This window comes from Gallus gallus, chromosome 1, assembly GCF_016699485.2.
Source record: "Gallus gallus isolate bGalGal1 chromosome 1, bGalGal1.mat.broiler.GRCg7b, whole genome shotgun sequence".
Taxonomy (NCBI): Eukaryota; Metazoa; Chordata; class Aves; order Galliformes; family Phasianidae; genus Gallus; species Gallus gallus.
In genome coordinates this window covers 144,872,123-144,895,098 of record NC_052532.1, presented here as the reverse complement: position 1 = coordinate 144,895,098, position 22,976 = coordinate 144,872,123, and the positions used below count along the sequence as shown (strand labels likewise).

The following is a 22,976-nucleotide window of genomic DNA, read 5'->3' as shown; positions in this document are numbered from 1 at the left end:
AAGATTTTATTTAAGGCATCTGGTTACACTACCTTCCAACTTAAAAAGTTACAATCTCACTGTTGTAAGACCACAAACTTTCTGTTATTATTACAACAAACAGTCTCACAGACAAATGATACGCTACAGCACTGAGAGTTATAACTGAAGAAAATAATTATGTAGGTAAGGTAACAAAAATCATATATTATTTACTCACTAGATCGAGGGCAGAGCCTCCACCCAGATATTCCATTATTATCCATAACTTTGTATCCTGCAAAACAGAAAACAATAAAAAACATATTACCATTTCTTTTAAAATCTAAGTCAAAATGAGAATCATTCTAGTCTTCTTGCAAAAGAATCTGAAGTTTTATAACACCAATAACATTTAGCTGTTCGTCTAAAACACTTATAGATCATTCTTTAATAAATCATAAAATTTTTAGTCCTATCTGCTGAGGAATTAACCTAGCCTACCACAAGCTGTTGACATAACTGTGTGTGCTAAAATAATAATAAAAACATTAAAACTCTTCATCTTGTTAATCTAAATCAACACAAGGAAGGCTAATTCACATTTACCACTAGGTAAGAACGCAGACATTACAAGTTAATTTCTTCTAAATAACTAATGCATGCTCTTTAATGTCAAACTCAAGTTCTTTTCATGGTACCTCTCTTGCCTGCTACTAATACTATTCTAATATGGCTTGTATCAACGTAAGAAGAAATTTCTCTTTAATCCCTGCCAAGGAGTGATGTAGCATAACAACTCTTGCCTTTATGCTGAAAGCATACAAGAACGTCCTGAGCATCTAATCCAATGGTCAAAACCTCAGAACTGGGAAATGAAAGACTAGAATCAAGACTGAACAACTATTCTGAAGCTCTGAGTACACTGTTAACTCCCAAGGGCTGCCCACCCAGTTGTTCTTATCACCCTCCTTACTACAGACAGCAAAGTAGTTGCTGAGACAGGAAAAAGACGTGGGACTCTCAATGAAAATGGAGCAGAATGAACTCCTACATTTAAAAATTCTCATTACAGACATTCAGATTCAAAATTACATCATATAAATTATATTTCCTTTCCTCAGCATGAAATGTCTTGATTTTATTGACTATCTTTATTCATACAGATACTGCTAATCATTTTCTTTAATAATTTGACTGCTGCCTAGGTTGAATCTCACGTAAGACTCATTCTTCACTTCCCTACATTGCTTCATTTTTTGGAAAGGTAATTCTTAACTTTGCTGTCTCTGACCCAACAAAGAATACAGGCAAGTTTTCTCCACTAGTGTTCCTGCATCTAATATATGGTATAGAATTTTGAACGACTATGTTTAAGAAAGATGAAGCAATCTAATAAGATGCAAAATAAGGATTATTCAAGATGACTATTACAATTTAATAGTTTTAGACAGAAAAGTGAAGGAATTTTAAAAAGTGAAGCTTCTATGTTCTGAAGGAAAAACTTAACATGTGGGAATGTTTAATGCAATATATACAATACAGAGTAAAAGACACTGGACCCAATCACTTTTTCCCACAGTTTGCAGCACCTTATTCCCAGGTACACTACGAAAAGCATCAAGTTCATCCAGCTTACAGAAATGCATCTTCTGTAGATAAAGGTACACAGCTCTCACCCCTTCTCTCCAGTGCCTTAAATTGTACCATTATTAGATAAGACGTTGAATTAGAGTTCCAACATCATCTACTATCTTCAACACAGATCCAACTCAATTCAGATACTTGCTCTTCAGGAGTCAACTAATACTTTTTGACTAGCATACGATCTCGTTAAAAATATTCTAAAAGAACTGAAACAGATTTTTTTTTTGGGGGGGGGGGAGGGAGAGGTAACTTTAAAATACAATCTATCTTATCTACATAAAGCATTTTGATAATGCTTACTTTCTGCAGATACCACAGATATCCAGAGAATTACTGCCCACCTTGAAAGCGTCCCTTAACAGTCCTGAAATACTCACTCTGCTACTAGAAGTTTTTCAGATTTTGCCTTAAATACTTCATGCTGTGACAGTTCCAGAACAAGCATGCATCTGAGAGGTGCCTTCCAGTAAGCCACTTTACCTTCAGAAATCTTCCTAAGCCCAATCAAAATTATTACATATACAAAATTACATATATTATATACACATGTATGTTTCCATCTGAAAACTTGCTTTCTAAAGCAGTGCGAAATGCTTTGAATATTTCAGTTTTATGAGCCTGCAAATGCACATGTAATAATAATTAAAGCAAAAACACATCAGCTGTGTTACTGTTCTATATTTCAACAGAAATGCTGGTGTGGGAAAGAAGAAGGTAGGGCAAAGGAACTCCATAATCCTCTCAAAAAAGGAAAACAAGAAGTCAAAACAAGATACATTACTCTTTTTCTACTCTCTCAGTTACGCTGTGGATTTAGAGAAATAACAACTCTCATGAAGATATGACAATTTCTGTTAATTGTTCACAAAATTGGACAGTAAGATCTCCAGCCTCAGAACAGTTACTTAGGCTGCAAATCACAGCAGTGTGTGCTTGCAGCCTGGAAGGCCAACTATGTTCTGGGCTGCATTAAAAAAGGGGTGGCCAGCAGGGAGAGGGAGGTGATTGTGCCCCTCTACTCAGCTCTTGTGAGGCCCCATCTGGAGTAGAGCTGAGGCCCCATCTGGAGTCCTGCATCCAGGCCTGGGGCTCCCAGTACAGGAAGGACATGGCGCTCTTGGAGTGGGTCCAGAGGAGGGCCACTAAGATGATCAGAGGGCTGGAGCACCTCTCCTATGAGGAAAGGTTGAGGGAACTGAGCTTGTTTAGTTTGGAGAAGAGAAGGCTCCAGGGAAACCTCATTGCGGCTTCCCTTGAAGGGAGTGTATAAACAGGAGTGGGAACGGCTGTTTACAAGGATGGATAATGATAGGACAAGGGGGAACGGTCTTAATCTGAGACAGGGGAGGTTTAGGCTGGATATTAGAAAGACGTTTTTCACACAGAGGGTGGTGATGCACTAGAACAGGTTGCCCAAGGAGGTTGTGGATGCCCCACCCTTGGAGGCATTCAAGGCCAGGCTGGATGTTGCTCTGGGCAGCCTGGTCTGGTGGTTGGTGACCCTGCACATAGCAGGGGGTTGAAACTCGATGATCATTGTGGTCCTTTTCAACCCAGGCCATTCTATGATTCCATGATTCTATGATCAGAAATCTACATGTAGGATAAAATGAATAATAGTGGTAGGATAAAAAATTGAATATAATTTGAATTATGTAGTTACACAGTCGCGTAAAGTTATACAACCATAAACTACAAATATCAGTCTTCTAATCACTGTTCATCCTTTTCACTTTTCTTCCTAGTCTGCTCAGCCATTGTTACTGAAACCATCACCAACTGCTTGGGGTTACATGTCTGAATTTACAGTACAGTAGCCATGAATCCAGAAAAGTCGGGAATACTATGTAGTAAAATATATCTAAAACTCAAGAAAGTGTACGTTTCTCCTAATTGCATTTCCACAACTGTACCAATCTCCCAATTTGAAGTTCAGTAATAGCAAATTATTACAATAATGGCATCTTTTTATTTTTGTAGCTCTAAAAGGGACCTTTGATTCCCTGTAGTTCAACCTCCCCCTTGCCAAAGGAATACTGCTCAAATTCAAGGATTTTATTTATCTATTTTTCAACTCTTCATTGCTCATGTAATATATTCAAATAGATGAAATTGTTGTAAGAAATCTTACTACCCCTTTTGACTAGTCCCAGCTGAAAATCTTTAATCTACACACATCGCTTAACAAAGGAAACACAAAAAAAAATCACTTTCTGTTAAACAGTTTTAATCAATGTCTTAATACATATTTTAATTCTAGAGCCAGTAACCTGAATACACTTATTTTGTGCTATGCACCAATGGCAACCCCCAAGTTGAGCACCACTGTCAATTCACTTTGACATGACTAGAGCAACAGTCTCCCTCCTTCTGGTCCTTCCTTTCAAAGCATCTCTTGCATACTTCACATTCCTTATCCTACTGTCACTTTCCTTTTTAAAGATGCAGAAATTCCCTTTTTTGCATGTACTTCTTTCATTGTTTAGTATATATTCCCCATTTTTCCTCTTGCAAAACACCAACATCACTACGTTTTCTTCTATAGCCTAGATTAATAATTATGTATTACACAAAATCACTTCATTTTCAAAAAGAAACTACACTTTTATACTCAGACTAAGAACGCTAATCGTTCAATTTTAAGATCTGAAGATTCATTTTCTTATTTTAAGCCTCAGTCCCAACAAAGCATTCATTTGACTCACAGGTACAGTGGAGCCATGGTGAGTCAGCAATCCAAATTTAGGATTACTGTTTCACTAGATGAGCACACTAATGAAGGCATACAGTACATTTCCTTCTTCACATTAGCAAAAGTGGTTTTCCTCTGATTACATGAAACTGAGGAATGGAACCACTTTGGAATCTAAAAGAAGCTCTGTTACAGAAAGGCAGAATTTCTATAAATCCTTATCAAACTAGTATGTTCTTCTTTTAGTTTGATTTCTGACTTTAACTCTGAAACCAAAGACCTTACAATAGCAGCTGTATCTCTGATGAAGAATTCACCATTCATTTACTGTTACAGCATGAAATGATTTGTACAATGAGTGCAGTCACAGTAGGTAAAGAACATCTCCTACCATGTGAAATTAAGGACCATCCATTCCTGTCCTGAACACACACGGTTATTCACCAAAAAAAAATCTCCCTCTAGAGATCCAAAAGCTGATTTTAACAGAAATCAGAGCATAAATAGACAGAAACACACAATCAAGATTAAAATGTTTCTTTGTGAGTCATTATGAAGTTAATAAAACATTTAATAAACACGGCGAGGCCTAGCTTCAGAGATGCTTTGTGTTTTTATTTATTTATCTAGGTGGAAGAATGTACACACATTTCTCTGGAGTGTGATATTAAACAAAAGAGATTGACTTTATACAGTCAAGCCCAGGTATAACAGAAGTATCTAAATCACCTTTCTTGAGGGAAGGCAGGATCACTGAGGAAAAGATAATACAGAGCCACAAATGAGAAGCCTAAGAAGGACTGGAAGTGACAGCACCAACTGACCCATATAGCATTTCAGAATTTAGCTGATTCTTAGAAGAAAGAATGACTCTGTGGTTCTATGATTCTGTGACTTACGGTTGGAAAAGACCACTTATTATCATCTAGTTCAACCATCAACCCATCCCCACCATGCCCACTAACCATGTCCTGCAGTGCCACATCTACATCTTTCTTGGACACTTCCAGGGATGGTGATTCCACCACCACCCTCGGCAGCCCTTTCCAATACCTGATCACTCTTTTTGAGAAGTTGTTTCTCCTAATATCCACCAGAATCTCCCCTGGCACAACTCTAAGCCATTCCCTCTTGTCCTATCACTAGTTACACAGGAAAAGAGGCTGAACCTCACCTCACCACAGCCTCCTTTCAGGAAGTTGTAGAGAGCAATGAGGTCTCCCCTGAGCCTCCTCTTCTCCAGACTGAACAATCCCAGCTCCCTCAGCTGCTCCTCACAAGACTTGTGCTCCAGACCCTTCACCAGCTTTGCCGCCCTTCTCTGAACACACTCCAGGGCCTCAATGTCTTTCTTGTAGTGAGGGGCCCAAAACTGACCACAGTACTCAAGGTGTGGCCTCACCAGTGCCAAGTACTGAGGGATGATCACCTTCCTGCTCCTGCTGGCAACACTAGTTCTGATACAAGCCAGGACTTCTAGGCTACCCAGGCACACTGCTGGCTCACATTCATCTGGCTGTCAACTAACACCACCAGAACCTTTTCCTTTGCTACAGTTTTCCAGCCACTCTGTTCCAAGCCTGCAGCATGGAGTGGCATGAAGTTGTGACCAAAGTGCAGTAGCTGGCACTTGGCTTTGTTGAAGCTCACACAATTGGCTTCAACCATTGACCCAGCCCATCCAGATCCCTCTATAAGGACTTCCTACTCTTAGGCAGATCAACGCTTCCTCCCAATGTGATGTCATCTGCAAACTCACTGAGGGTGCACTCAATCCCCCCATCCAGATCATCAATAAAGATATCAAACAGGACCTACCCCAATACTGACCCCTAGGAAAAAAAAAAAAAGTCAATGCAGTTGGAAAACAGCACAACAGCGAGCACCTCCTTGTATTCTAAAAGTGAGACAAGAAAGAATATTTTCCACTTTAAACTCACAGTATGTAATTAGCAAGAGGATAATAGTTATCTATAAATACCAACAAAATCCTTTTACTGAAGGCTTGTTTTGTTCTGGAGACAAACCATCTGTACATTCTGCTCAGAATCTGTATTTACAAATGTTCTAATTTATGTCATTGATCACAGATCAAAAGAATCACAAGCTAGAAATTGTTAACAAAAATAAGAACTATCTCAAGTCAATCTACATATACTTAAAGTTTAACTCCTAACGGATTAGTAGAAAAAACTACAGTACTGGAATGCAGAGACGAAACAGCCTGAACAGAAGGACCTCAACTAACCTGGGAAAAACAAACTAGGTACAAAACTGGTATGCACTGACCAACAGATGTTTTGTTCAATAAAAAATTCAGTTTAACTTCTGTGTGCTAAAGTGATACCAGGTCAGAACAACAGCCATATTTCAACACAGGTACAAATTCAGTATTTATTTTCGTACCGATTCTCTAGCAAAAGAAACCAGATTAGAAGTACCTTAAGACATACAACCCATACAATAGGATAACCTCTCTAAATTGCATTCCTCCTACAGGTTGTTATACTCCTCGTGGAGATTTGCTTTTTGTTAACTTGCCATTTAAAACCACCAAGATAAGTCTGACATCCGTACCAAGTAGAGTATTCTCAAACACTTGCTGTTTCTGAGATGCCTGATTGAACAAGCAGGATTCAGTGACCGTGAATCTCATGTTCTGCACCAACTGTATGCTACCTTGTCTCTGACTCCCCATTTTGGAAGGAAAGAAGGATTTTACAGACATTTCACACCTGTGTTTTTAACTATATATATGAAGCCCATGCTGCTCAGCAAAGCCACCAGGTGGCACAAACACACAGTGCCAGAGGCAGTTTCTCTCACCATTCCTCAGCAAAGGCACTGCCCCAAAACAAGCTGCGCAGTCAACCCACCAAATGACAGAAGCACAAAATCACTTATCTGAAATGAATCTGAAAACATGTGGCAAACCAATACGCTTCATAAAAGGAGGAAAAGATGATTAACCAAACAAATACATTCTATTTCCTCACAATCGTTGGGTTCAACTTCAGGCATCTTTTTATTCATTCACCGTATCCTTTGAATATCAGGTCACAAGTAGCAGCCCCTGTTTTGTTACACAAGATGAAGAGCAGACATGCCCTGCCTGGCAATAGAGTCCTCATCACCTGTTATCTCATCTGTGAGCTCATACGCAGTAATAATGTACAGATCAATCAGGAAATTAGAAAAAATAAATTAAAAAAATATATATGATGCCATAAATGTTGCACTGAGTCAGTAACAGGAAATAGTATTTACCTATTTGTGGCACTTGATTCTCTCAGAAAAGCTCAAACCATTTCACAAACAATAAATGTCGACAACCCTCTCAAATCCGAAGGTGTGTATCAAACAGCATCAAGACCGCCAAAACATTGTACCCTAGAGCTTAAACTCTCAGGAAGGAAGATGACACATATATTCAAGAAAATTGTTCTAGGCTGTCAGACAGAAAGCACCTACTACATTAAAGTATCAGAATTCAATCCATATAACACCTCAGTATATGCAATCTTTCCAGTTGTTAGCTGACTTCCATTTCTAGATCCTCAGAACAGCAGTAGAACAGGTACCATTTGTAAACAGTGAGCTCTTTAGCAGTACAAGATGGATATTAACACTATTCAGCAAATACATGGTTTTGGCAACAAATACATGCAGCTCTACTTCACAGCCTCAATTCATGTGGTATCTAGAGCAGTTATAAATATTATCCACATATACTATTGGTTCCGTTTAAATCTAACCAGAACTTCATACAGTATATGTAAACAGTATAAAATTGGGACATTTGCTTTCATGCCGTCCGTTTCGGTACACAGTCTTTGGACAAGGAAGGTAAGAAATGCACCACTAAACTTCAAACAGCATATCCACGCATCAGTTAGATCGCTCAATGGGATTAATAACTCTTCTGACAAATGAAATGCATATGACAAAAGACAGAACTCATTTATCGTGAAAGAAACTTACTTGCAGTGCAGTATGAACACCGTGGGCACTCATTTCTGTGACACGTTAAATCATAGAATCATTCACATTGGAAAAGAACTCAAAGACCATCAACTCCAACTATGAGAGATAAGCATGAACTTTTATTGAATAAACCTTTGTGTGCCATGGCCAGAGTGACCTGGTGGGGCTCATGGGATGAGCTGGCTAAGGCCCCTGATATTGCTATGAAACACCAATGCCAAGCACATGAGATGTGGGGTAGGGAGTAGGAAGTGGCACTGGGAAAAGCCCAGAAACTTGTGCCTGGGCTGGAGCACGTGCTGCAAGTGAGGACGGCTCATTGTGACGACCCAGAAGTGGACTGTAGCATCGCTGTGGGATGGGCAGTGACGTCCCCAAGTGAGGGTGATGACCAGCAGCTTGGCCAAGCCATCGTTTGAGGCATCTCCAGGCAACAGATTGTGACTCCATAGCCCACGCTGGCTTTCATGTGGCTGCAGCAGCGCAGCCCAGCAGTTCGTGCCTGGCCTCCGACCGAGCGTGCGTGCGAGGACTGGAGTGTGGACAGGGCGAACTTCGGTGCTGAACGTGCTCTGGGTGCTGTTAGCGCAGCTCCCAGAGGCTGTCTCAGAGCCATCTGTTCTTTACCCCGACCCTGCTTGGAGCAGGCAGACGGGACATCCTAGAGAGGCGCGTGCAACAGCTTTGGTAGGCAGCACGGGGACTGGCGGCAGGTGGGGGGATGTCTTGAGGGACCCCTGCCAGGCCTGTGTGTGACTAATGCCTCTTATCCTCTTCCAGTGTGACACCTGCTGCTGTAGCGTCAGTGCTGGGAAGCGTGTTGCCATCTCCCGCTCTCCCTAGCCCAACACAACTGTTGGAAGCATGGAGGAGGCAGAATTAGAGACCCGCTGCCCCGTGTGCCTGGAGAACTGGGACAGCGCGGCATACGCCATGCCGTGCTGCCACCAATTCTGCTTCCACTGCATCCAGCGGTGGACAAGCACCAGGCCCCAGTGTCCGCTTTGCAAGCAGAATGTGAAGTCCATCATTCACAGCGTGCAAGCGGACGACAACTATAAGGAGCTGCCAGTGAGACCGGCAGCAGAGGCATCCATTGCCACACGGAGCCCTGCAGTCCACCACGCAGCCCGACCATGGCCTGCAGTGCCCACGCATCCTGTGGGCGGCCTCTCCCCTGCCACCTGGGCTTCCTTCTTCAGGGAGCACCCGGCCCTGCTGCGGCCCCTGCACTTCTGGCTGCACCACATGCTGCGCCTCATCCAGGGCCCCGAGGAGCCACGAGCAAGTACAGTGGTGCACAGTGTCATCTGGGCCCTGCTTCTCGTAGGCTTGGCGGAGGGGATCTTGATAGAAATGCTGCATCCTGACCTGCACGGCCACACGGTGACCTTTGTACGGCGGTTCATCACCTTCACAGTGCAGAGGTACAGCCGGGTGGCTCACCGCTTGCTGGGCCTCAACATCCCCCCTGCTGCTGGGGCACAGGGGGCCACCACATCAGAGCCCAGAGCTGCCACACAACAGCAGGCACCTGCCTCTGGCCCAGCACCCTCCAGCAGCCCTGCCAGCTCTAACAGGGACGAAATGCTGGGCAGGACAAGAGAAGAGTTCAGTGGGCATCCCAGTCGCCCACATTCCAGCCCTGCAACTGTCCCCATAGAGCAGGCAGCGCCTCATGAGGAGCCAGAAGAGCCCGAGGCAGGGCCCTCTGGCACCAGCCCACCTGGGGGGACCCGGCGAGCCCCAAAAAGGAAGGCCTGCGACTCTCAGGACTCAGCAACACCAAAGAAGAGGCCTCCTCGTCGCCAGGAATAGAAGAGTGGTGGAGCTGATGAGGCTGGGGCCAGGCAGCACCTGGGACGCACACTGGCCCCAACGGACCCTTGTCATCAGTGTCCAATTCCAACGTGGAAATAAAATAGAAAGACTGGAAAAAAAAAAAAAAAGTGCTGGTATTATTGTTAACAGCACAGCATCTGTTGCTTCCCCATCCTTGATGCTTTCTCCCCTTTTTCCTGCTGACATGCCACTGCTGGCACTGTTGCACTGCAGGCCTCAGAGAGGGAAGGGCAAAATTTCTGCACCTGGGGAGGAACATCCCCAGGACACGCTACAGCTTGGGTTAGCCAGCTAAAGCAGATCTAGGGCTCCTGCTGGACACCAGGCTCAACCAGCAAGGAGCCCAGGTTGCCTTGGTGAATGGTGTCCTGGGCTGCATGAGGCCGGGTGCTACCGGCAGGTGAAGGGCAGTCATCCTGCCCCTCTGCTCAGCTCTGAGGAGGCCACAGCTGGAGCTCTGGGCCCAGAGCTGGGCTCCCCAGTGCAAGGGATAATAACCAAGTTCTTCCCAGTGTGAGTGGACAATTCAGTTCTACCACTCCAGACCAATATCCTATGACTGTACAATGCTGTTAAGTAGGGATCTATATACTTTCATTTTTACAGGCTTTTGCAACATCTTTACAGGAGACAAAACCAGACAAAAATCTTTCAGTGCCTATTCACACCACATTCCTAAGACAACACAGCCTGTTCTTAAACACAACAGTACATACTATTGGTTTTCTTGCGTATCTGGTGAACAAAAAGTTCTCCAGCCTCACTATGGAATAAGGAATTCCACCATCATTCCAATGCTCCCTAAGAAGCATACTGAGTTTCATCTTGCACTTAATCCTTCACCAAAATTCTCCTTTGACAATCTACTCTTCTGCTCAACTTCTTCCATCTAATTCCACCTCACATCGCAACACAGGCTTGTACAGGTTGGTGTACTGTTTTATCAAAGGGAATGTTGCTTGTTTGTGTCGTCGGATTTCATTTAATATAAAACAATAAAACAACCAACAACCACTACCCGTCATATTACCTAAAGGTACCAATACCTAAAGAACCTGAATGAAGATGCCATGCAAAACATTAGAAGTTGACTTAGAAGAACAGAAGAAACAATTTCATGAGAGAACAAGGCTAATGACACATGGATTGCCTTAGACATCAAAGATAACCACTGGATAATTGTCCTCTCCCGCCTTTTCTCCCCCCGCTATGCTGTCAAAACTAATGGTCCATGCTTTTTTTAGAGCAGTGTCTTCAAGTACTGCCCAGTGTTCTCAAAAAGGTGAAGGGTAACTGAAATGCCAAGAGCTTCAATGAGTTAGCCACCTTTAAGCTTAGACATTAATATCCTGCTTCTATGTTTGGAACTATAAATGCAGTAAAAGAAGATTTCTATGAAAAGCAGATGAAGATAACTATTCATCAAGAAAATATGTGAAAATGTCATGCTGAAGTACATAAACTGGTATACAATTAAAGAATACAGTTAAAATTGATTTGTCCTCTTAAATGAATGATTGAATTTTACTGTCAGTTTGAAAGGCTGCAAAGAGAAATAATATTGCTTTGAATATCAGTTCCCTCCAGGAAACACTGACAAAGCAGTATCTCGATTTACCTTTGACATGAATTCGAGTATTTCATGTATTCCAGAGACTCCAAATAATATAACACTTCCCATTTATTGCTAGGGCCCTTTTTATTATAATGTACATCCTCCAACAGACTAAAAAGCAGTCTAGCAACTCTCAACTCTAAAAAAAGAACATAATACATTCTGTCACTGACACTAGAAGGATACTCAAATGGAAGAAATAAAAACTGCCTCTGTTTCCTTATGATTTACTCCCGGGAGATAGCAACTCATCAATAGAGGTAAAATACATTTGTGATCCTCTTTAGTTTGTCCCACGGAAACAAAATGAACTTGCTAAGCTTTACATAGCTTCAGTGTGCTCTTCTTATTGGGGCATATGTGGTAATATCTTGCAAAGATAAAAAGAAGTGGTAGAATAATTCCCCCCCAAAAAGATTTCCAGTTTTGTGAAAGATTCATTCATTTAATGTTATTATTTTTTTAATTTGAAAACTATTCGAATATTTTGCCTCTTTCAATACCAGATGAAGGCATATAGAAATAATGCATTTTGGAAAGACTACATATTATGTAATAAATCAAAATTGTTACAGTTGAACAGCATTGTACATTAGATATGTACATACAAAACCATGACAGTTGATTACTGTAACAGAAATCTCAGCATTGGGAAAATTAAAAAAAAGAACACTGGTGAAATAAAACAATAATAGCAACAAAAAACAGCAAGAAATTTGTTGAACAAACAAAAATCAAGCTAATTTAACCTATCAGCATTACCAGAACTTGTAAAAACTTTAAGCCTGGAGGAGATACAAGTTGATCATAATATCCATAGGTAAATCTGAACATAAATAACTTTGGAAGAGAATTAGGTGGTATATTATTTTATACGATGCCCTTAACATATTTAAGCTACAATCTACAGCAGCTTTACTCTCATACAGTAGAGTCCAATAAGAAGGTCAGCTAGGTGGTGGTCAAAGTAGACAGAAAGCTCTTGCCTAGGTTTTATAAAGTCAAACTAATAGTGGGGGAAAAAAAAACAAAAAAAAAAAAAACAAACCAACCACAGTGAAATCATAAAAGGAAAAATAAGGCAAAAGTTGTTACTCAGGGTATCTGCAGTCATACGGGACTTAGGAACAGATAGAGCTTATGTGGTCTGAGAGCACCCACTGTCAACTGAATCCTCTCCAAATCCACACCCCTAGAAAAAGATCTGCTCAGCAAACATATAATTAATATTTACTACTGGTCTACTTTCAAATATTCTCATAAGTTGGGGAAAAAAAAAAAAAGGCAAGAAAATTCTTCCCTATGTCTTCAGATATGTTCTTAGTGGGTTTTACATAACGTTTACTGTAATTAGAATAAGAAAAAGAAGATCTATAGCTCAGCTTTCCAATGACTGACCTAAAAGGAGGTTGGAGAGAGTCAGAAATCACCCGACAGCTCTGCTTTTGTTTTACAAATAAGTTAATATGGGATTGTTGTTTTTTCATTTCTGTTTCCACGGCAAACAACTGTTTGTTCTTAATTTATCTTTCTACTAAGTAATTATTCTATAGGCATTTAGGAGACACAAACAGCTGTGCTGCATCTAGGTGGCACCTCTGATGGGATAAAAAGATTCCTAAAGACGTATTTCCCTCCAGGAGAATTAAATGCATCTCCTGGGACAATACTCTCTAAAAACCTAAACATACAAAGAATTGGGCAGAAATTAGCTGGATATGAAAGGAGATCCACTTGAAAAATAATTTAAAAAAACAAGAAAGAAAAAAGGGAACTTTAAAACTGTGAATAGCAAGTATGGTTTTTTCCCCCTTGATCTTAAAGAAACATGAATTGAGAAAAGTTCAAGTTTTAAGTCTCATCCAAACTATGAAAGACAAACCAAGGGATGGAGGGGAGCATATGTCCGAGCACAAAGCCAGGAAGTGTAGCCAGCACCTTTTGCCTCACACTAAGGGCACATTCTTAAGCAAAAGTACAAGGGGTACTGACAGAGATGCAAATCTCCATGAGGACTGCAACCAGCTCATAAGGCCTTACAGAGCTCTCAAAAGATTTTCATGAAGAACAAAAACGTTTAGGAGATGGTAATGCTGCACTGAAGAATATTACCACACCGGGGTGCAGGACTGATGAGTGCATTTTGTCTGGGAGCATTTCTGAGGCGCTTACCTCCTTTGAAGTCTCTTGGCGTCAGGATGAATGCTAGCTGTCCTCGGGCTGCCATCCCTTTGAGGGGAGGGAGATACAGATGAGCCCAAAGGTTCTCTTCTAAACACAAGTCCTTATGCAAGCTGGCCAAAAGGTCCCTGCAATCAAAGAAATCATTGTGGTTTTGCATGTGGCGCATTTACGTCCTTTAATCAAGGTTTGTCAGCCATCTAACGTTCAACCACAAAGGAAAAAAAAAAATTGGGAAAAAAAAAAAAAAGCATCTGCCAGCTAGCCAATGCAGCACAGAGGCTAAGGAGAGACAAGCTGCTCATTCCAGTTTGGACATCGTGTACTCCATGAAAAACATAGGCAACGAGATTTTTCAGACTCAGCAGAACATCTTCAGTGTACATTATTATGCATGTACAGATGTATAAAAAATTATTTGTCTTTGGAATCATTTTCCAACACACTGAAATTTCTGCCTTTTTCAGATCACAAGGAAAAACGTGTTTTCATTCCTAAATACGTGTACTAGTCAATGCATTCTACGACCTAATACAGCAGTCACCTTCCAACCATTACCTCTTCAATTACTTCAGCAGTATACAGTTAATCCTTAAATGCATTCCTTTTGCCACAGACTACTTGGAACAGAGCTTGCAGAGCCACTTGCTGGGAGGGGAGAAAAAACAACAAAAACACTAATGCAATAACGCAAGTTCTGCCGCAGCACCAATGGAAGAATCTTTCTGCAGAACATTCATCAGACTTGTGTTTGCATCACAACACGCTGGAGCCACAAGCCTCGTGTTTTCCTTAGCATGAGTCATCTCTAACAGTGCCCATATTCTCAGGCCCTTTGGCACGTTTCCTGGACACACGCCCCTTCATCATAGAAAAGAACCCATTCAGCTCAGCTGTCACAAGCCTAGACATGTCACATTAAGCCCATGACTTCCCAAAGCTCCAAGCTAATGGGCAACCCTGGTTTATAACTCTTCCATTAGAATATGTTATAGCAAAAGCAGACACATATATTTCCTGTATTGGCTGCAAAACCAGTTCCTAGCTATTAACCACAAGAAACTTATACAGCAATTAAAGATCTACACACATTTCGCGTTCTCAAGGAGTGGGCACTCATTTATTTGGGATGCTAAGTGAACACGAGTCCATACTCTTCCATTTCCCATTGATTTAAGACCAGTTTCTCTCTCTTCAAATAACAGGATGGAAGATTAAAAAAAATAATAATGTCACTTACAACCATAAGGTGAAGGTAAGCTTTTTTTAATCACCTAATGGAGGTGGCAGTTAGTGATTCCCCTCCTCCCTGTTCATCAGGCAAAGAACTACTTTATAACCACGTCTATCCAGTCCATGCTCCATGGGAAAGAATTAATTCCAACCTGCAGCAGATCTTTTCCCAGAAATTCCATCTAAAGAGACAGTCAAAGAATAACGAGTGAGCAACGTAGTTACACTGCAATCCCAACATTCCTTCCATTTACCAAAAGTACAAGAAACAAAAAGGTAACCCATAATCAAAGCTCTCTATGCAGTTGAATTTTACTGCTAAGTGCGCCAAATGGTTATTCATAAACTCTATGAAGTCACGAAATAAGAAAGTGAAAGCCAAAGTAAATCAGCAAGAGTTTACAGCATTCATTTTCCAGATGAATTATAATACAACAAAAGCAGAACTATCAAGTGAATTTAGCATCCAATTAACACAGAAATTAGTACATTTTTTTTTCCACCAAGACATCACCCTGCTTGCACCTAAATATCTTAAACCTATTTCACTGGAACAGTTCATATTAATTACACTCGGCTTTTATAAATTACTCCCTGTTCTATACCAGAGTCAAACTTCTAATAAGTGAGGCACAAGAACCCTTTCACCTCCACTGTCCAAAATACAACTGCTCTAATGCTTACACTTTTCCTCTTTACCACTACATCAAATTAACTTCAGAATGAAAGGTATAACTCAAGTTTACTTCTCCTTTGCACAGACACCAATCCACCCAGCCATTCAACCCTTTTTACCATTTGCATACACAGCTCCCAACTTTTGCATAACTGCTCTGCAGCCTGTAAGTCTTCACTTATCTTTTCCCTTTAACTCATGTTCACATTGTTCTCATTTCCTACTGTTTTCTTCACATAAACTTCATAGGCCTATCCTTCTTCCAAACTCCACTCTTGATCTCTTATTACTGCTACAGACACCTCCTGTTTCCATCCCCTGTTTCCATTTGGCCTTCGTCCTCTATGTTTTCATTGCCCTCCTACAAATTGCTGTCTCGAGGAACTATTTAAAAAAAGAGGAGAAAGCCTCACCAACTCCAGTCTCATTTTTTACTCCAGCTGTCCTGTAGTCACTTAAACATTTTGTAGTATAGTGAAAAAGATGGGGAAAAAAGACAGAGAAACAAACCTTAAGAACTTACTCAAAAACACGGCCTCCATCACTGCTCTTTTCATCAGAACTAATTCACCACACAAACCTATTCACTGTGGAATCTTCCTTTAGAAGTTTAATATACATTTAGATATACATTTAGAACTTTAGTATATATTTAGAAGTTCAGCATATATTTTGTCTCTAACCAACTTTTCAAACGAAGATCTAGAATTCAATTGATCCAAAGAACTGTGTAAGTGCCCAAATATATTGAAGTAAAAGAAAAATAACCGAGCAATAAGATCTACCTAATGTTAATATTAAAGATATGTCACAAACATGGCACAATATTATGGTGGAAAGGTGTCACTGGCAAATATTGTGGAGGTTCCCAAGTACTCCAGATCACCAGGTGGGCAGCCATCTGCTATTGCCTTGGGTCACGTTCCAGGTAGCTGGAAAGCCTTCTTCTCCTCATCTGCCAGGAGAACTGTCTGGGCAATCAGTCCATGGAACTAATCCACTTACAGCTGGGCACAAATATACACACACACCCCAGCACTACTATTGGCACAATAAAAAGATTTACTAGATAATGATGTGGCAGTGCACGCCCATAAAACTTTACACCAATTGTACTTTACACCATCTTTCACCAACTTTATACCATCAGTGTATGAAATTCCCCACTGCCCTCTTATTCTATTTTTAAATTAGAGAAACCAGTTAGTTTTGCCTATCCACTGAGCTGAACGGCTTCACTGGAAGTGTATATGGGCCATGGTGCTGAGGTAAGGAAGTGAGTCACAAGGCAGAATTGGATTTCCCCCTTCAGCAGCAGCTGAAAGAGGCTTCCACTGTGATGCCATACTCATCCTCCCTTTTCAGATACCTCACGGGCCTACAGTAACATAATGGTATTAAAGGACATATGACAAACAATATTATATACTGTTAACAAACAATACTGCATCATCTGTACAGCCAAACAAGTTGTTACCGGAAAGCATGGTCCTTTTCTCCCCCACCAATTTCTGCTTAACTGGTTAATCTGTGAGCATCGGGGTCTGCTTTATTGGAAAGATGGCTTGTCTTTGGAAGGAGCGGGAGGAATTCACTGGGAAAGTAGTTTCCCATGTGAACCAAGTCATTCTGCAGCCAACACACCCAAGTACAGTGGCAGAATTCCTGAAGGCAGGATGGGGACGAGATGCTGTTGCTGCCTGTCTGAGATCTAACTGAAAACAGGTAGCAAGGTGTGAAGCTATGCACAGGAATATTTCACAGCACACAGAAGCCAGGAGGCAGAGCAGCATAGAGGCAGCTTTCAAAGGCTTCACAACAACATAGATACGTTACTTCCAAGAAACACTATTTTTCATTGAGCTTTTGAAAATTGATTTAGAACAGGATCAGAACGGCATGACATGGCTCAGCATCTAAATGTCAGATAATTCTAAACATAGTTAATTATAAACCTTCAGTTTTCCCAAGAAAGATCAGTGATGCTTCCAATCTTGATATGTGAGTTCTGTAAGGATTATTTACCCTTGAAAGAGAAACAATTCAGAACTGATTACACTGATGAATCTAATGCAGATTTCAGAAACTGGTAAGAATCTCTTGGACTGCTGAAGGGAAATAGTGAAACAAAAAGTTTCTGGAGTTAGAATTAAAAACAGTATCTATGATCAAAGGCAGTGCAGATGAACAACTCCAAGCAAACTACAGACAACAAAGGTTTAGAGTTGCAACGTAATCATCTCTGAAATAAGAAGGGACCAAACTATTTTAAGAATGAAAATAGGGCATCACAGCAAAACCACGTGAGACAGAGACAGAGTTCACAAGTTCTTCTGTGCACTTTTGCTTTGCTTTCATTTATTACCTTTATGGGCTGCATTAATGGAAACTTTCAACTTTTCTTTAAATTGGCAATCCTACTAGGCCTTGAAGCCCAACAAACCACCTCAGAAACTCTTGCTGCCTCTTTCAGGCTGTCCAGATGTCAGCTTCTCACTCAAAGCAGACAAATAAAGGCAGACACATCTTCTAGCCTGCTGCTGCCTGGAAATAACTGAGGGCTTATGAGGGGCTTCAGAAGAAAAGTAGGCATACCTGTATAGGAACTGTCTTACTGAAGTTGTGTCTTAATCTGTTCCTAACACTGCTCCAGTAAGTAAGGAGAAAGAATGCAGTCACAGCTCTAGGCATTCCTACAGGATAAGACAATTCCATCTGGCTTTGGTCAAAGGAACAGAGAAGGCACAGTCTCCTTAACCCCTCCCAAAATGCAGTAATGACAGTGCTGCTGTAACTGCAACATCAGAAATCAGAGATGCAGTTACAGCTCGCTTTTAAAAATTATTTGAGAGCTCAATCCCCAGCCAATATTCAGAGCGAGTGCTTTCCAAAAGGCTCCCAACACAGACAATAGAACATCAAGAAACTACTGACACAGCCGAGTGCTGTGGATTCCACAGACCTACATCCAAGGGGGAAAGCCCTACACTGTTCTCCCACCCTGACAAGCAGGATGTCACCTGCCACTGGCTGTCTGCTCTCTGCAAGATCACAGTGCATCAAGTTCCTTACGTTTGGACTACATTAACTTCAGACCCACAGCACATATTTAAGGTCACAGGAGTTCAAAGATGCTTATAAATGTTGAAGAAAAACAGTTAAAGCTATAAAGCCAAAGGATGTTGACCTAAAACATACTGAGGTCACATGTAAACACATTCAAAATTACATTCTCTAGATTGCTGTGGCAAGAATACCCAACATACCCACTATAATGTCCTTGAGTTGCCTAAAGCATGAAAGCTTAGGTTTCTAAGTTCAGCAAGTATGGGTGTAGAAATAAGTACAAGCGACATAAAATCCACCTCATACATATTTAAGCTATCTTCCCCTTAAAAATATGTATCATTACCATATAGAATTAGCTTTGCTTGGCCAGTCACCCATGACATCTTGTCCTATTCGGGTTGGATATTAGGAAAAAATTCTTCTCAGAAAGAGTGGTGATGAGTTGGAAGAGGCTGCTCAAGGAGGTGATGGAGTCACTGTTCCTGGAGGTGTTCAAGAAAGGTGCAGATGTGGCAATGAGGGACATGGTTAGTGAGTATGGTGGTGATGGTTGGACTAGATGATCTTAGTGGTCTTTTCCGAGCTTAATGATTCTACGGTTCTATTTTGGCATAAGAGATTAGAAAGCACTGAATGATTGGTACTTAAACAATGAAAAGCTTCCACCTATACAGACCAAGTCACTCCCTAACCTCCTCTTAGATAAACAAAATCCAAGACCACATCTTTTCCTGGGATACCAGCATTCCAAACTCAACCTGTTTGTGAAGCTCTTCACTGAACACATGCCAGTTTTCCAGCCACATCAAACTGGCCATTGCTATTTCAGGAATGGCCTCGCTGATGCCACCTACACCAAAGCCCCAGCTAGTACATGATTTACTTTGGTTCAGCCACAGCCACAGCACTACTTACAGAGCTCACATTCACCTGACAGCCTAAAACCAACCACTTGTTACTTTCAGAATCACCATTTGTCAACAATAGGTTTATTTCTAGACTTCATTTGCATGAGGGAGTTGTTCTGGAGAGCCCCATTAATCAAATTTCACAGGAAGCAGCATGTTTTGTTTCATGAGGCTATACTGTGTCAATCATAATGTTTAACCATAAGTTGTTTTCTGTTTTCTTGCAGTATATATGTGAACAACAGCTTGACTTAGAGCTACACGTATAGTATATCCTAGACAAAGAAGTAACTATTGATACAGCTACAAATACCAAAACAAAAATTATCAGCAGCTATCCTTAATGACAGCTCTTCCTATAGATTTTTATATATATTTTTAAGCATTCTGTATTTTACATAAAGGGGAGAAATTAACCAGAACTCTGGTCTTCATCGGATCAAGAAGTTCAAACAATTATGCTAGAAATACATATCTGAGTGGTAAAAGCCCATGAGCCTGGAGACACTGTTGTTTGCTTTTTTAATTATTATTATTAATGTATATTATGGAACTAAAGAAAAAATAAGACAAAGTAATTCTCACATATTTCTAAACAATAATCCAAGATAAAAGAAATATGAAATTATTATGAACTTATAATAAAACAGTGATTTAAGTTACTACAAAACTGAATAAACCTTATTAGTGAGGCATCTCTACCTTGGAATTAAAACAGATTCCAAACAACGTGGTCTAAAATTGGACAAGGGAAATAACTTTAGAACCAAATCTAAGCTACTGAAAAATTGGTAAAACAGAGTAAGATGCACAAGGCAGAATTGCCGGGCTCCTAGACAGAGAAAGGTTTTGAATTAACAGCAGTACTCTTCAAAAGGTATAGCACAGGAGAAACAGGAGAACTCAGCAAAACTCAGGAGAAACAGCAAACAACGTTGGAGAATATTATTTTTAAAAATCTGACAACGAAACACAGAGAAACCTTATTCCATTACAAAGAAGGCAGTGGGTGCTCTCACCTGAAACCTAAAGATGGCAACAGTCGCAGAGGTTTCATAAATTAATCGTATAAGGATCTAAAAAGAGCTATACTTGTGTCCATACAACATTTAAATCAGATCACAGACAGAATCACAGAATAGCTAGGGTTGGAAGGGACCCCAAGGATTATCAAGTTCCAACCCCCGGCCACAGGCAGGGCCACCAGTCTCCACATCTGACACTAGACCAGGCTGCCCAGGGCCCCATCCAACTTGACCTTGGACATCACCAGGGATGGGGTATCCACAACCTCTCTGGGCAGCCTGTGCCAGCACCTCACCACTCTCTGTAAAGAGCTTCCCCCTGACATCCAAACTAAACCTTCCCTCCTTGAGCTTAAAACCATTCCCCCTTGTCCTATCACTATCTACCCACGTAAAAAGTTGATTCCCCTTCTTTTTATAATCCTCTTTTAAAGAGTGGATGGCTGCAAGAAGAGACAAACCTCTCATTTGGAAGACATTAAGGAGTAGATATGGTTTCCACAAAACAGAGAATGGAGCCACTGCCTATTAAGTCTATTACTGATACAGGTTTTTAACACACTGGCAAAGGTGGAAAGGAAGTCAGTCCCTCTTAGATATACATGCCCAAATGAAACACGCTGTCGTGATCAGCTCAAAGAACAACCACCTAATTATTTACTACCTCCTGTGGCAGACAAAAAATCTTTTGTCCTAACACAATGTGAACATGAACATACCGTATTTAAAATGAGGCCTTAGCAAGGAGTCCATGCATTTCTCTTTTAGATAAAGACGTTGGGGTTTCTGACAAAGACATGTTCCTCACGTTAGCTTATATTCATAGCGAAACCTAAATCAGAATCCATCATTACTGTGATATTGTGATATCGTGTTCCAACAAACTCAGCAATTACACACCAAAAGAAAGAGGTCTCAGGCAAGTACAGCTGTTCTGTGGAAACTTTCTAAAACTTCAAGGAACAGCTCCCTTAGCACAGCTGATGTCATGCAGCATAACTGAAGCAGGTATGGGCCAACAGAGAAGGAAGAACAATACAAGAAAAAACTCTCATAGATCGATGATTCAGCTGAACCTAACAAATACCCAAATATTCTGGCTACCTATAGAACCTTCAAAAATATCACCTATTTTCATGGCGTTGTTCATTAACCACCCTTGGTGGACATACAGAATGCCTCTTCAAATCTGTCAAACATTTTAAAGGACATGAGAACAGGTCTTCCACAGTTCTGTGAGTTTTTTCTAGAAAGGGACATGAAATAGTCTGCAGAGTCCTAGGTGGGACTGATCCAGCAGTGGCCAGTACTCATCATACAGTGTGGGCTTGAGAGAATAATTAATGCAGTGCTGGACGATATGGCAACACACCATAAGATCTTATCATTTCCCTACTTGATCCCATCTCATTCTGCAAGGAAGAAAAAAAATAGTAACTTTCTTGTAATTAGTGCTAAAATGAGCAGTCATGGAAGAAATAATGCCTCCTAATCACTCAAGACATGGAATATCAATGTACAGAACATTTCTGGTGATGGATATCACATTATCAGAAACACAGTTAGAAGATGGTCAGACTCAGTTCCCTCAATACAACAACCTTAACTTGCAAAGGCAACAAAGATCTGCAACAAAGAAACCAAGATTCCCAGCCAAGATTATGAATCAATTAATTTAAACATTAATACTTTCCTTAAGTATTATCTACATTAATATGACACATCATTACTATCCAATAATAGATTTCTTTAATAAGCTAATACAATTGCATAACATTTTCTTTGAAAGATTCTATCACATCAACATCATCTAATTACCACATATTAATTTTTAACAGCATGAAGGAGTTTTTTGTTTTGAAGACCATAAGTTCTGTAGTACAAAGTGTCTGCAAAATGATATAAATTCAGAAAGAACTGAAATAATGAATTAGCATTATTATTTGTACAGGACTGAAGATACGTGCAAGTACAAGAAAGATATGCTTTCTTCTAGGAGTAGCTGAATCTTAATACAGCCACTGTTAGTTCAGTATCTTAGAAAAGTGACACATCAAGATGGAAAAATCAGATTGCTGCACTTAACTGAAGGGACACTGAAGGCACAAGTATTTTCAGAAGGTCCTCTTCACAAGAATAAGCACAA

At 40.6% G+C, this 22,976-nt stretch overlaps 2 protein-coding genes across 9 annotated transcripts in view; one reads left to right on the top strand and one right to left on the bottom strand.

The window, feature by feature from the left end:
* STK24 (serine/threonine kinase 24) overlaps positions 1 to 22,976 on the bottom strand; it is a 55,731-nt gene that overhangs the window by 17,655 nt on the left and 15,100 nt on the right. For 2 of the 8 annotated variants that reach the window (XM_025150154.3, XM_046941235.1), the window contains exons 3-5: positions 13,911 to 14,047; positions 11,742 to 11,877; positions 200 to 256 (exon numbers count right to left, since the gene is read on the bottom strand). In XM_025150154.3, the coding sequence (XP_025005922.2) occupies positions 200 to 256; positions 11,742 to 11,804 (120 nt within the window). In that variant the 5' untranslated portion in view covers positions 11,805 to 11,877; positions 13,911 to 14,047. Of the gene's footprint in view, positions 1 to 199; positions 257 to 11,741; positions 11,878 to 13,910; positions 14,048 to 15,159; positions 15,335 to 22,976 lie in introns of all 8 variants that reach the window. The other 6 variants (NM_001030817.2, NM_001397805.1, NM_001397804.1 and 3 more) reach the window with 4 other exon arrangements.
* Positions 8,354 to 10,211, top strand: LOC121109036. The gene is made up of 2 exons (XM_040706167.1): positions 8,354 to 8,968; positions 9,062 to 10,211. Exon 2 carries the CDS (start codon positions 9,146 to 9,148, stop codon positions 10,097 to 10,099), a length of 954 nt encoding a protein of 317 aa, XP_040562101.1. The 5' UTR covers positions 8,354 to 8,968; positions 9,062 to 9,145; the 3' UTR covers positions 10,100 to 10,211.